General features: G+C 40.5%; 1 protein-coding gene across 4 annotated transcripts in view; it reads right to left on the bottom strand.

Annotated features, from left to right (window-relative positions):
* The window catches only part of Ccnb3 (cyclin B3), a 64,887-nt gene that overhangs the window by 29,000 nt on the left and 20,244 nt on the right, over positions 1-15,643 (bottom strand). For all 4 annotated transcript variants that reach the window (XR_010061199.1, XR_010061200.1, NM_001401153.1 and 1 more), the window contains exon 4: positions 7,094-7,206. Coding sequence is in view for 2 of the 4 variants with exons in the window: in NM_001401153.1 (NP_001388082.1) it covers positions 7,094-7,206 (113 nt within the window). In the remaining 2 variants the exon portion in view is untranslated. The remainder of the gene's footprint in view (positions 1-7,093; positions 7,207-15,643) is intronic.

Raw genomic sequence — 15,643 nt, 5'->3', positions numbered from 1 at the left:
AAAGACTACATAGCATATGATTCAATTCACATAAAATATACAGGATGCTAGGGTATAGGGCAGCTGTTCTGAAAATGCAGGTTGTGACCTCTTGGGGGTTGAACAACCTTTTCACATGGTTGGCCTAAGACATGGATATTTACATTATGATTCATAACAGCAGTAAAATTATAGTTTATGAAGTAGCAACAAAAATAATTTTATGGTTAAGGGGCACCACTACATGAGGGAAACGTACTAAAGAGTTGCAGCACTAGGGAGGCTAAGAATCACTGGTATAGGGAGAGTTGGAAATTAAATGTCTAGACACAGTTTGTTTTGAAAGTGTTGACATTTTTAAAGTTACACAGTGGTATTGGCTCTAGAAAAAATTAAATTACTGTATTATAAATATAACAATTAATTTAAATGAAATGCCTTATTAAGATTCTGTTCAATAAAACAAGTTCCCAGTCCTTCCTGATTAGGACATTTACAATTCAGCTCCAAGTCTTCAGATAGTCTAGGTATAATATATTGTCTGGAGCTAGCCTGCCTAGATTCAAATCCTTTGTCCTTATTTAGGACCTAGGTAACCTCAAGCAAATTAACTCAGCGCGCTTTGGTTTCCTTATCTATAAAATGAGGGTAAAAGTAATAGCTCTTTAATAAGTTTGTTGTGAAGATTTGACAAAATATTATGCTTAATGACATTTAAAGGAATGTTAAGAACACTTAAATGGCAAAAAATTATATAATTTAAACAAAATGAACAAATTTGTGGAAAGTCACAAAACCAATGTTCATTAAAGAAGATAATAGAAAACTAATTAGACGTATCATATGAAAGAACTGAGTTAACAACTGAAAAACTGACCACAAAGAATTCAGGTTCAGATAGCTTCACTGGTAAAGTTTACCAAAACGAGAGTAAAACCAATTCCTCATATAAACTCTCTAAGAAATAAGAACGGTGGAAACATTTTCCAACTCACACTTTTAAGGAAGTGATATTATGATTTCAAAAGAACAATGATATTACAGGACAATAAAAATAAAAATCATTATCTCATATATATATATATATATGTGTGTGTGTGTGTGTGTGTGTGTGTGTGTGTGTGTGTAAATGTAAAACTCCCAAGCAAAATACTAGAATAACAAATGCAGAAATGCATTTTAAAGGATGATCCACTATAATCAAGTTGATGTTCTAGTAGAGCAAAGTTATTTTAACATCCAAAATTCACATATTATATCATAACAGAACAAAATCACTTGACAAAATTTAATACTTTTTCATAATGAAAACCACTCAGCAAATTAAATAGGAGATTCTTGGGCTGGCGTGGTCATGATGGCTCGGCAGGAAAAGCTATTGGGCCTGATGAGTTCAATCCCTAGGATGAACATATAAATACATAAATGCACACACAAATGTGAAAATAATGAAAGGATATGGTAAGTACTAATTGGAATCAATAAGTTGTTTGTGTATGGATCTCTCTCTCTTTCTGTGTGTGTGTGTGTGTGTGTGTGTGTGTGTGCGTGCGTGCGTGCATGCGTGTGTGCATCCGTGCATGCACATGCACCTAAAAAATGATTAGGCAGACCAATGGAAAGATAGGCAGACCACAGATTAAAAACATGACAGCTGAACAGATAGACAATAGATGGACAGGCAGACTGATGACAAGATAAACAGATAGCAAACAGACTGAAAGATGACAAATGAACAGACAGCAGACAAATAGACTGATGGACAGACAACAAAGAGACAGGAAAGATGAACAGATGACAGACTGATGGACAGACAACAGGCAAACAGACTGAAAAATGACAGATCAACAGACACAAAGATGAACATACTGACAGACTGATGGACAGATGGATAGACAACAATCAGACTGAAAGATGGCATAAAAAGATGAAGACTGACAGACAACGCAGACATACATACAGACAGATGGGTGGATAGACAGACTGATGGTCAGGCAACAGACAGACTTAAAGATGACAGAAAGATGAATTGATAAGATAGACTAACAGACAATAGACAGATATACAGACAGATGTACAGACCGACTGAAAGATAACAGACATACAGACAGGTGAAGAGATAACAGATAGACTGAAAGACAACAGACAGACTGATGGACAAACATAGACAGACAGGTGGATGGACAGACAGACTGAAAGATGGCAACTGGACAGACAGAAAGATGAACAGACAACATACTGACAGACTGATGAACAGATGGACAGACAACAGACCGACTGAAAGATGACAGACAGATGAACAGACAACACATAGACTAATAGACAACAGACAGATGTATAGACAGACTGAAAGGTAATAGACCTACAAACATGTACAGATAACAGACAGACTGATAAACACAGACAGACAGATGGATGGACAGACAGATGGATGGACAAACAGACTGAAAGATGGCACTGGATAGACAGAAAGATGATCAGACTACATACTGACAGGCAGATGAACAGACGGACAGACAACAAACTGAAAGATGACAGACAGATGAACAGACAACAGACTAACAGACAACAGACACACACACTGATGGACAGCCAGACAGACTGAAGGATAACAGACATACAGATAGATGTATAGATAGCAGATTGACAGACAACAGATAGACTGATATAGGGATGGATGGACAGGCAGACAGATGGCACACAGATTGAATGATAGACAAACAGACGGACAGACAACAGATAGACATGACAGACAGTTAGAAAGACCATGAAGTCTAGAAGTAGTTGGGAGGATACATGAGAAGTTTGATTGGGGCAAAAGGCTAGCAAAGATACAGATATAGTATAATCATGTGTGAAATCATCAAATACAAATACATCTGAAGAAGAAATTGGATTCTTGAATCTGGTAAAAGACATCTACAAAACTCTAAAGTTAAAATCACATTTAATAGTGACAGAATAATGCCTTCTATCTAACATTAGCAAAAAGGCAAGAATGACAAACTTTTGGTGCTTCTACCTTTTACCAACATTCTAGCTAATGCAGTTAGGTAATAAAATTAAATAAAGGTATCCCTATTAGAAAGGAATAATCAAAATTATCTGTATTATCATATAAGATTATAAATATGGTAAAATACAAATATATATTTATATAAGATATATTTATATCATATATATATAATCCCAAGGAATCCACACAAAAACAGTTATAACAGATAAGTTAAGCAAGATAACAGGAAAAAGTAGATGCCCACATACAGAAGAATAAAAATAGACCTTTATCTATCACACTGCACAAACATTATACTCAAGTCCACCAAAGGCCTCAATTTTGAAATTTGAAACCTACAACACTTTTAAACTGCTGAAAGAAACGTCAACTGTGCCTTATAAGATACAGAAGTAGAAAGGTACTTTCTGAATAGGACAACATTTGCTCAGGAATTAAAGCCAACAATTGACAATAGGGACTTCATAAAATGCAAGGCCTCTGTACAGTTAAGGAAACAACCAACCAAGAAAAGAAGGCTCACAGAGTGGACGAAACTCTTTGCCAGTTACACATTTGACAAAGGATTAATACACAAAACACATAAAGGACTTGAAAAGTCCAAAAAATAGATTATGAGTCAAAACAAAGAGCTCTCAATTGAAGAAATAAAATTTGCTAAGAAATATCTCTGAAAGTGCTCATCCATTGCAATTAGGGAAATACAAACTAAAACAACTTGGGAATTTCATCTCTAGTCAGAAAGGCTAAGATAAATAATAACATTTATCATAAATGCTGGCTGTAGAGAAAGAGGAACCCTCATTCATTATTGGTGGGGATGCACACTAGAGCAGCCAATCTAGAAATCAATATGGAAAAACCTCAAAAAGCTACAAATAAGTGCACCATAGGATGCAGTGCACCACTCCTTTGAGCAAAACACTGGACATCCTACTCCATGGATCTTTCTCAGTTATGTTCATTGTTCCTCTATTCAAAATAGGTAGGAAATATAAACAACCTCAAAGTCCTTGAACAGATGAATAATGAAAAATGTGGTATGTGCATGACAATACTATCCAGCTGTAAATAAAAGACTGAAATCCTGAAATTTGCAGAAAATGGACAAAACTGGAAAGTATTGTATTGATTAAGGTTACTCTGACTCATAACAAAAAATGCTGTATGATTTCTATCATCTGTGCTGCACAGCTCCAAATTTTCAGATAATAACCATATATATGACCTGCAGTGAGCACAGAAAAGTGAAAGACCATTGGTGTGGAGGGCAGAGGGGGAATAAGAGCATATAAGTAAAATGAAGGGGAAATGGAAAAAGAGGGGGCAATCTAAGGAGATCAATACAGAAGGCAAAGAGGGAGGAGAGACAAATACCATTAAGGATATTTACAAATGCCTTAAGGAGTCATATTATATTTGCCCAAAATTACATATAAAACATGTGAGTAGGTATAAGTGTGTGTGTGTGTGTGTGTGAGTGTGTGAGTGTGTGTGTGTGTGTGTGTGTGTGTGTGTGTGTGTGTGTAGAGAGAGAGAGAGAGAGAGAGAGAGAGAGAGTAATGCCATTTGGGTTGATGATGTTCTTGCCTCTCTACTAGAGCCTTCAACTGTCAAGCAGACAATAAATCAGGCATGCGAAACTCCTTTTAAACTGTTGGTTAGACTGAACTGAGAATAGGTCCCCTATTGAAGGAATCAGAGAAAGAACTGGAAGAGCTTGAAGGGGCTCGAGACCCCAAAAGTACAACAATGCCAAGCAACCAGAGCTTCCAGGGACTAAGCCACTACCTAAAGACTATACATGGACTGACCCTGGACTCTGACCCCATAGGTAGCAATGAATATCCTAGTAAGAGCACCAGTGGAAGGGGAAGCCCTGGGTCCTGCTAAGACTGAACCCCCAGTGAACTAGTCTATGGGGGGAGGGCGGCAATGGTGGGAGGGTTGGGAGGGGAACACCCATAAGGAAGGGGAGGGGGGAGGGGGATGTTTGCCCGGAAACCGGGAAAGGGAATAACACTCGAAATGTATATAAGAAATACTCAAGTTAATATAAAAAAAAAAAAAAAAAACTGTTGGTTAGGGGAGTTCAATAGACTCCCAAAACGATATAGGCTACTGCTGTTACACTTGGCTGCCTCCCAGAGGCTGAAGACACCACACATCTAGGACACAAGATTTGAAGAATTCAGGGTGCATCTGCCCTCAAAGCTTCCTCCCTGAAAAATCTAGTTTTCACAATACCAGGTGTCATATAAACTGCTAAAGGAGGGAACAATCAACAGTCTTATCCAGCTATGATACTTGTAACCCAGAACAATGACAAACATAGCAAGATATCCCTTATGGTACGATAGTGACATTCCTATCTTGGTGGTAACCAGCAGCTGTCTAATTAGACTTAAGGCCTCCCACCTCAACAGGAAGAAAACAACGCCTGGTCCTGGAAACTTATCCAAGATCCCAGGGCTCGAGGTGCTTCACTAGACCTAATTCCCAACTGCATTCTAAAACTTAGTCCTATACCCACAGATAAGTGTAATCCCCACCTTTCATGAAGAAGTTTCATTTTGAAGCAGGTGGAGAGCATCAGAGAAACATAAATGGTCAAGATGCAGAAAGCAAATGATCACAGGGTAGCTACACCCAGTTGGTATATCTATGACACAAGAATTAATTATAATAAAGAGAAAGCCTTAAAGGAGAGGGGAGGAACTAAAGGCTAATAACATACATGTGACATGAAAGCAGAAGGGGAGACTAAGTTAGTTATGAAGGCGGGAACCAGCATGAACGACATGGGGAACAAAGAAGAGCAATGGGCAAGGCTGGTGAATTACAACAAAACATAGCTACACAGAAGCATGATGAAGCCACAGAAATCTCATTACTTTGTATGTTAGCTTAAAAATCAAATTTAAAAACACCTTTGAAATGGCAGCTGTAACTGCTCTACCACATCTAAAGATTTAGAAGAGAGAAAGAAAAAATAATTCTGATAGGAAGGAGTCAACATTTTTTCTGTAAAATAACAGACCACTTGTAATCCCAATGTACAGGAGGCTAAGGCAGGAGGATCACGAGTTCAAGGCAAATGTGAGTTACATATTAAAACAGAACCTCAAAGAAAATCTAAAAAATTCATAATTTCATGATAATCAACCCTGTGCTGGCAATGTAAATACAATACTCATTGCGTAAATATGTTTAATAAAATTTTATTGCTAGCCAAAATAAGGAGGACTAAGAAGAAAAAGACCTCAGGCTTTTTTTTTTTAACTTGAGTATTTCTTATTTACATTTCGAGTGTTATTCCCTTTCCCCGGTTTCCAGGCAAACATCCCCCTAATCCCTCCCCCTCCCCTTCCTTATGGGTGTTCCCCTCCCAACCCTCCCCCCATTGCCGCCCTCCCCCCCAAAATCTAGTTCACTGGGGGTTCAGTCTTAGCAGGACCCAGGGCTTCCCCTTCCACTGGTGCTCTTACTAGGATATGCATTGCTACCTATGAGGTCAGAGTCCAGGGTCAGTCCATGTATAGTCTTTAGGTAGTGGCTTAGTCCCTGGAAGCTCACCTCAGGCATTTTTAAGTCTTCTTCTAGCAAATGCTTTCCCAGGGAAAAATTATTTTTTCTAAATTACTTCTATAATCTCTAATAACTGGAAGGCACATGTTTGAGGTGCAAGGAGATAATTGCCCTCCAGTAACAAGAGGAATATGTTTCTCCCAATGCTTCTAATTAGATAAGCATCTTCTGTGCTATCAGCTAGCTGCTGCGAGTCATGAAAAGTTAGACTGACTCCATGCTGTCCCATGTAGACTAGCTCAAATAGGGGTTCAATTACATATATGATCTCGTCCAATTCTACAGTGATGATAGCATTTTCAATATGCACAAACACACACAAACCATGGAAAATGAAAGTGAGAAGAGAGGACTGGAACTCCAGCAACCACAGATGGTCTTCCATCAGCATCCAAATGTAATGTGGCAGTCACCACTGCACCTCACTACAATTATTTTTAATGGAGACAAAAATGATGTCATAGTCTCTCCTTTATCATCTGAGACAACGCCTGCTGAGTCTTCTCTTACCTTTTTATTTTTTTCTGAGTAATTTCACCAACTCCCTTCCTTGTCCTTTTGGAAATATGGCTTTTAAGCTCTGTATTGTCTTCCTTTGGCTGGACACATTGAACATAAGATGCCTACAAACAAAAAAGAAAAGAGTAAATTAAGAGAACCACATATTATTCAATACACAATTCTTATGGGAAAGTTATGACACGTTTTCCAGCCTAGACAGTTTATTTGGATGCTCCCAGGAGTCACAATCTAGAAACTTCATAACAGCTATAGCACTGGGCCCACCAACCACAGTGGGAGCTAAGCAATCAGTGTGTTACTATTGATACATATCAACAAAATAGCAGCCATAAGTGTTCCCAAGAGATGGAGGACCTAGTTCTGATTTCCACACCAGGGATCCTATAGCTCACAGATAACTGACAAGATAGTTTGTCTTTGCTCTGACTTAAAATGTATAGAGGAGGCAGAAACCATGACACAATCTACTGTCAAGTTTTGCTAAGAACAACTAGCTCCTCAGGATAGAACTCTAGTACAAATCGTTTTTTCAAGGGGTATTTATTTAACATTTATCTCAAGAATCTATCCTACACTAATCCTGACTATTCTATTAAACAGTAGGAAAAATCACAAATCTGAATAATGTCAGTAAAAACTTAAAAGTTATACCTTTAAAATGAAATAAATGAGCCCAATTATATTTCAAACACATTATTATTATAATCACACTAAATGAAAAAAAAACAAAAAATACAAGAAGCAACTGATCTACGTATTTTATAAGTACATTACTTGGCTATATATCCTTAGTCAAGATGGGTTTCCATGGAGTGGATATGATGAATAAATATTAAACATGTTTCTTAACAGTGTTTTGTGACATAAATATAGAAGAGTTGCTTTGTAACCACTGCATTACAGTGCTGAGTAAATGGACTGATGTTTTGACCTCATGCCCTAATGTGATTGGTAAAAGGAACATTTCTTTTGCCTTTCTGCCATGTGAGGACACGGAAAATTGCATTTATGATTAACAAGCCCAAATCAAATACCAAATCCACTGGCATCTTTGTTTTGAATTTCTTAGCTCCTAAAACTGAGACTAATGAATTTCTAATGTTGGGGCTGGAGATAGATAGATCAATGAGGAAAAGCACTTGCTGCTCTTTCAGAGGACCTGGATTAGATTCTCAGTACCAACATGGCAGCTCAGAACTGCCTGTAATTCCAGTTCCAGGGTATGTGACAACCTCCCACTTCTGGCCTCTGCAGACACCATGAAAGTAAAAAAAATTAAATGACATTTAAACAATCACAGTATTTGTATGTTACTCATAGTTTCTTATAGCAGTCCAAATGCACAAAAATAACTTCTCCCATTTCCCATGTTCCTGTCAGTGATTCTATATGAGAAGGACCAAGGGAAGTTACACTAAGGCAGACTTTTCTTCTGCTTTGAGTATCTATCATATTTCAGTCAAGTTCCTAGTTTAACAGAATAGGAAATTAACCTAAGATTACAGGTATAAGATATATGTGTGTATATGTATATATGAAGTTATCCAAAATTAACATATATGTTATAATCTGCATGAAAGACAGATTGTTCTAACAGGAATTCAAAGTAGACAACTTTGCTTATAAAACCATTCTCTGGGTTCGGTCCCCAGCTCCGAAAAAAAGAACCAAAAAAAAATAATAATAATAATAAAACCATTCTCCATGGAGTCAAACCTGATCTGACAGAGGTATTTTAATGTGCACAAAAATACTTTACAGTAAAAAACCAGGCTTTGCTCTGGTCTAAATAGACTTAAAATCCCATGCTGGTTCCCCTCTGTCAAGTATAGATACTCGTAGTATCTATTCTTTGGGGGTGCTACCAAGAGTACATGGGTTGTTGATACAAGGAAAACTCCTTAGACTAATTACTCAAGACATCATAACTACTGATTAGGTATCAATTATCATGATTTTCTAAGACAGCCACTGCTTTTGTCCTGGTTTTTACATTATATTACCAACATTCCATTAATTCTGATTTTTCCTAACACCTTAATCTTATTCAAATTAGGTGACTCTTTTTTGCATCTCTAGACAGTGAACTCATGAATTCTAGTGCTAGATCTAAAATATGCCCCCTAAAACTCCTGAGACTGAATTATTTGCTTCTGCTGGCCTCTGCCACCACATTTGACTCCAAAATTTAAAGTCCTTCTCTTCAGCTTCAGTTTTTCTCCTCTACTACTTCCTCAACCTACTTTTTGCTCCTCACCTTCTCAAGTATCTTCCCAGAGCTATCTGCTCCGCTCTCTCTCCCTCTCTCCCTCCCCCCTCTCTCGCTCCCTCCCCCTCCCTCTCTCCCTCCCCCTCTCCCTCTCTCCCTCCCCCATCCCCCTCTCTCCCTTCCCCTCTTCGCCCTCCCCATCCTCCTCTCTCCCTCCGCAATCCCCTCCCTCTCCCTCTCCCTCCCTCGCTTGCTGTACAAGAGTCTTAATGGCACACCCGAGGATCCCGGCCTGCAGCAGCTCTCTGCTCCCAAATCCCGTGGGAGAGAGACCTCACCGCCTGATCAGGTGGGCACTCCTGAGGCTGCAGAGCGGGGGAGACCACCAACACTGCCCACCCCTACCCACATCCCTGGCCCAAGAGGCAACTGTATAAGGCCTCTGGGTTCCCGTAGGGGAGGGCCCAGGAGCGGCAGGACCCCTGCGCCTGAGACACCGCCGGAACCTGAAGGAAACAGACTGGATAAACAGTTCTCTGCACCCAAATCCCGTGGGAGGGAGAGCTGAACCTTCAGAGAGGCAGACACGCCTGGGAAACCAGAAGAGACTGCACTCTGTGCATATCCAGACGCCAGAGGAAAACACCAAACGCCATCTGGAACCCTGGTGCACGGAGGCTCCTGGAAAGAGCGGTGCAGATCTTCCCGGTTGCTGCCACAGCGGAGAGGACTTAGGCAGTACCCCACGAGCAAACTTGAGCCTTGGAACTGCAGGTAGGACCAACTTTTCCCCTGCAAGAAACCTGCCTGGTGAACTCAGGACACACAGAGGCAAAATTCCTCTAAGACCGGGCACTTCCTGTGTTTACCGGAAGTCCCACACCCGCGGATCCCGGCCCGCAGCAGCTCTCTGCTCCCAAACCCCGTGGGAGAGAGACCTCACCGCCTGATCAGGTGGGCACTCCTGAGGCTGCAGAGCGGAGGAGACCACCAACACTGCCCACCCCTGCCCATATCCCTGGCCCAAGAGGCAACTGTATAAGGCCTCTGGGTTCCCGTAGGGGAGGGCCCGGGAGCGGCAGGACCCCTGCGCCTGAGACACTGCCGGAACCTGAAGGAAACAGACCGGATAAACAGTTCTCTGCACCCAAATCCCGTGGGAGGGAGAGCTGAACCTTCAGAGAGGCGGACACGCCTGGGAAACCAGAAGAGACTGCACTCTGTGCACATCCAGGCGCCAGAGGAAAACACCAAACGTCATCTGGAACCCTGGTGCACGGAGGCTCCCGGAAAGAGCGGTGCAGATCTTCCCGGTTGCTGCCACAGCGGAGAGGACTTAGGCAGTACCCCACGAGCAAACTTGAGCCTTGGAACCACAGGTAGGATGAAATTTTCCCCTGCAAGAAACCTGCCTGGTGAACTCAAGACACAGGCCCACAGGAACAGCTGAAGACCTGTAGAGAGGAAAAACTACACGCCCGAAAGCAGAACACTCTGTCCCCATAACTGGCTGAAAGAAAACAGGAAAACAGGTCTACAGCACTCCTGACACACAGGTTATAGGACAGTCTAGCCACTGTCAGAAATAGCAGAACAAAGTAACACTAGAGATAATCTGATGGCGAGAGGCAAGCGCAGGAACCCAAGCAACAGAAACCAAGACTACATGCCATCATCGGAGCCCAATTCTCCCACCAAAGCAAACACGGAATATCCAAACACACCAGAAAAGCAAGATCTAGTTTCAAAATCATATTTGATCATGATGCTGGAGGACTTCAAGAAAGACATAAAGAACTCCCTTACAGAACAAGTAGAAGCCTACAGAGAGGAATCGCAAAAATCCCTGAAAGAATTCCAGGAAAACACAATCAAACAGTTGAAGGAATTAAAAATGGAAATAGAAGCAATCAAGAAAGAACACATGGAAACAACCCTGGACATAGAAAATCAAAAGAAAAGACAAGGAGCTGTAGATACAAGCTTCACCAACAGAATACAAGAGATGGAAGAGAGAATCTCGGGAGCAGAAGATTCCATAGAAATCATTGACTCAACTGTCAAAGATAATGTAAAGCAGAAAAAGCTACTGGTCCAAAACATACAGGAAATCCAGGACTCAATGAGAAGATCAAACCTAAAGATAATAGGTATAGAAGAGAGTGAAGACTCCCAGCTCAAAGGACCAGTAAATATCTTCAACAAAATCATAGAAGAAAACTTCCCTAACCTAAAAAAAGAGATACCCATAGGCATACAAGAAGGCTACAGAACTCCAAATAGATTAGACCAGAAAAGAAACACCTCCCGTCACATAATTGTCAAAACACCAAACGCACAAAATAAAGAAAGAATATTAAAAGCAGTAAGGGAAAAAGGTCAAGTAACATATAAAGGCAGACCTATCAGAATCACACCAGACTTTTCGCCAGAAACTATGAAGGCCAGAAGATCCTGGACAGATGTCATACAGACCCTAAGAGAACACAAATGCCAGCCCAGGTTACTGTATCCTGCAAAACTCTCAATTAACATAGATGGAGAAACCAAGATATTCCATGACAAAACCAAATTTACACAATATCTTTCTACAAGTCCAGCACTACAAAGGATAATAAAGGGTAAAGCCCAACATAAGGAGGCAAGCTATACCCTAGAAGAAGCAAGAAACTAATCATCTTGGCAACAAAACAAAGAGAAGAAAAGCACACAAACATAACCTCACATCCAAATATGAATATAACGGGAAGCAATAATCACTATTCCTTAATATCTCTCAACATCAATGGCCTCAACTCCCCAATAAAAAGACATAGATTAACAAACTGGATACACAACGAGGACCCTGCATTCTGCTGCCTACAGGAAACACACCTCAGAGACAAAGACAGACACTACCTCAGAGTGAAAGGCTGGAAAACAACTTTCCAAGCAAATGGTCTGAAGAAGCAAGCTGGAGTAGCCATTCTAATATCAAATAAAATCAATTTTCAATTAAAAGTCATCAAAAAAGATAAGGAAGGACACTTCATATTCATCAAAGGAAAAATCCACCAAGATGAACTCTCAATCCTCATCTTCGGTTGGTTTATATACAAGTGTGCAATCTCTAGGCTTGAAAGTAAAATGATGCTATCTGGTGCTGGATAGAGGAGCCTTATTTTTTATTATGGCAGCTTGCTATTTTTGTAACATGGTGATTTGGTTGAACACAATAAAGTACAGTAGTAACTGATCTCCCCTTCTTCCTGGATGAGTGAGGAGATGATTAAATGTTGATGTCAGCATCCTTGAGCATATTCAGATGAGCTTCTGCTTCTGTTGAAAAGGATGCTGTGTTTGATTGTGGTCCTAAGCTTTGAAGCACTACTTGGCATCTCCTTCCTTGGAGGTCTCACTGTTTAAACATAACAGATTTGATAGCTTGTTGGTAAGGTGAGGTCCAGCTTGTCTCCACTAGGTCATCTTCATGTGAATCCGGTGGTTATACGGTTTTGTTCTAGGGATATTTCATTTTTTTAATAACGGTTTTAGCTGACATTCATGGAGAGAATGAATCCTTAGAACTGTGCCACTAGTGAAAGGAAATCCTGTCTAGAGTATGTTTCTTTACAAAGCTGTGTCACACCATCCTTTGGGCCCTCTGCTGGAAAAGTAGAATCAAGTCTCAAATAATGCCTTTTAAATTGTATCCTCTAGTATTATAGATGTAGGACAGTACTGTATCATACCTCTGTGGATGTAAAATAGCTTGTACCTGCTTTATGATACGTAGTAGTGACCGTGCTTTATCAGAGCTGTTTTTAATGATGTTGCTCAGAATGTTTTCTTTCCAGATGATGATTGAGAAGCTAATTTAAAAAAAAAATGGTACCAGGTACCACAAGAATAACAACAAAAAAAAAAAAAAACAAAAAACAAACAAAAAAAAAGAGTCTTAATGGCATCGCACAGAAGGGTTGCTATCTGGTAAACAAAAACCTAAACTGAGCACTCCTCAGAAATCTCATGAAGATTTCCCTTTGTCAGGAAAAGCCATTACTTCCCTTATCTTCCCTCAATGGTCAACTATTGGGGACAAAGGGCACTGAGTTCCTGATTAATAAAAGCATTCTGTAACAGATCAAAGTTTGCATGCTAAATCCCAGATTTTCCTTGCCTGTACCTCTCTATTTGCTACTACTTGTCCCCACAAAACTGACAAGGTTTTCCCTGATGCCCGCTAGTTTCAATGCTAGTTTCAATTTTCTGCTCCCAAGAGATAGCCTGGAAGTGTGGCTCCCCGAATAAACTGTCTTTCTTCTCATGGAGTGGTTTAGTTTGGTAGTTTCATTGTGCCTTCACATACATATGGTGCCCAAACCTGGGAGAGACACTTGGGCCCTGGAAGCCCAGTCCTGCTATAACCAAACCAAACTGCCAGCTTGGCCTTTCTGGGTACAGATCAATTGCCTCTGCTTGCTTTTGCCACCCACCACATTCAGCTCCAAAATTTAGAGTCCGTCTCTTCAGCTGCATTTCTCCTCTATCTGCTCAACCTACTTGTCTCTCCTCACCTACTCAGTATCCTCTCAAAACTGCCTGCTCTCTCTCTCCTTCCTGCCCCCCCTCTCTTTCTTGCTCAATCAACAAGTCTTCCTGGTATGCCATGCAGCCTCCCTATACCCTTTCTGGTGCCCTATCACATGGATGAGGATTGTCTTCTGAAGCAGACATCTGTTTGTCAGGAAAAGGAATGCTTGTTCATATGACCATGGGCATCTCTCTCACAAATCTAGTCCCTTGCAAATGACCTCAGATTGAGACTTTGTCTTCTGGCCTTATCTCTTACCATGTCACCTTTCTTATGTCTCCACTCCTATGATACTGCTATCCTTCTTCTGGTAGGTCTCCTATTTAAAAGTCCTTTCCTACGTCACTCCTGCCTCCTCTTGGCTTTCCTTCTGAGATTTTACTGATACCCTTTCTTCATGGGTGTCTTCCTTTCTCCCTCTAACCAACCAGGGGCTGTTCCCATTCAGAATTAGACTTCTATTGCCTGCCTTCTCAAGTATCTTTCCCTCTTGGGACACAGAGATGCCATTAAGTTCTGCTGCCTTATTTTTTAGTGTAAATATGGTGGGGCCTCAATAAAAGCTTGACAATAAGTCTCAATGGCAAAAAAATGGCACACTCAATTACCAAATTCTCAGGGATTGTGACAATTCCTACCATGGCACAAGAAAATGATCTGTAATACCTATCTCTAAGTCTTCTTTGCTTTTCCCTCTTCCCTCTCCTTATGATCATTAGGTTCAGTCCTACCAAGATTCAAATGTCTTTGTATGTGTGACTAATATTAGAAAACTGTCACATGCTGTTTTATTCTACTGAAAAGCTGGCTCTTGGGAAGGGACTGGTCTACACACTTTAGACACAAGCATTTTTGCCTCCAAGGCCTATGTCCTGGGTCAGGCTGCCCTCTGACTCTGTGACGGAAGAACAACAACAACAATAACAACAGCAACAGAATAGCCAGGGGACACCATATTCTTAGGAATTGGGGTTGGGGATTTAGCTCAGTGGTAGAGCACTTGCCTAGCAAGCACAAGCTCTGGGTTCGGCAACCAACAAATTGGGAAAAGATCTTTACCAATCCTACATCTGACAGAGGACTAATATCCAAAATATACAAAGAACTCAAGAAGTTACATGCTAGAGAATCAAATCACCCTATTAAAAATGGGGTACAGAACTAAACAAGGAATTCTCATGTGAGGAATATTGAATGGCTGAGAAGCACTTAAAGAAATGTTCAACATCTTTAGTCATCAGGGAAATGCAAATCAAAACAACCCCGAGATTCTACCTCACACCAGTGCAAACGGTTAAAATAAAAAACTCAAGTGACAATAGATGCTGGCAACAATGTGGAGAAAGAGGAACACTCCTCCATTGTTGGTGGGATTGCAGACTGGTTCAACCATTCTGGAAATCAGTCTGGAGGTTCCTCAGATAATTGGACATTGAACTACCTGAGGACCCAGCTAACTCCTGAGCATATACCTAAAAGATGCCCCAACATGTAATAAGGACACATGCTCCACTATGTTCATAGCAGCCTTATTTATAATAGTCAGAAGCTGGAAAGAACACAGATGCCCTTCAACAGAGGAATGGATTCAGAAATTGTGGTACATCTACAAATTGAGTACTACTCGGCCATCAAAAACAATGACTTCATGAAATTCATAGGCAAATGGTTGAAACTGGAAAACATCCTCCTGAGTGAGGTAACCCAATCATACACACAAAAAAACCCCCACAAATGGAGTGTACTCACTGATAAG

The sequence above is a fragment of the Rattus norvegicus genome, chromosome X, assembly GCF_036323735.1.
Source record: "Rattus norvegicus strain BN/NHsdMcwi chromosome X, GRCr8, whole genome shotgun sequence".
Lineage (NCBI taxonomy): Eukaryota > Metazoa > Chordata > Mammalia > Rodentia > Muridae > Rattus > Rattus norvegicus.
Note: the sequence above shows the minus strand (reverse complement) of the source record. Positions and strands in the feature narration are given on the sequence as shown.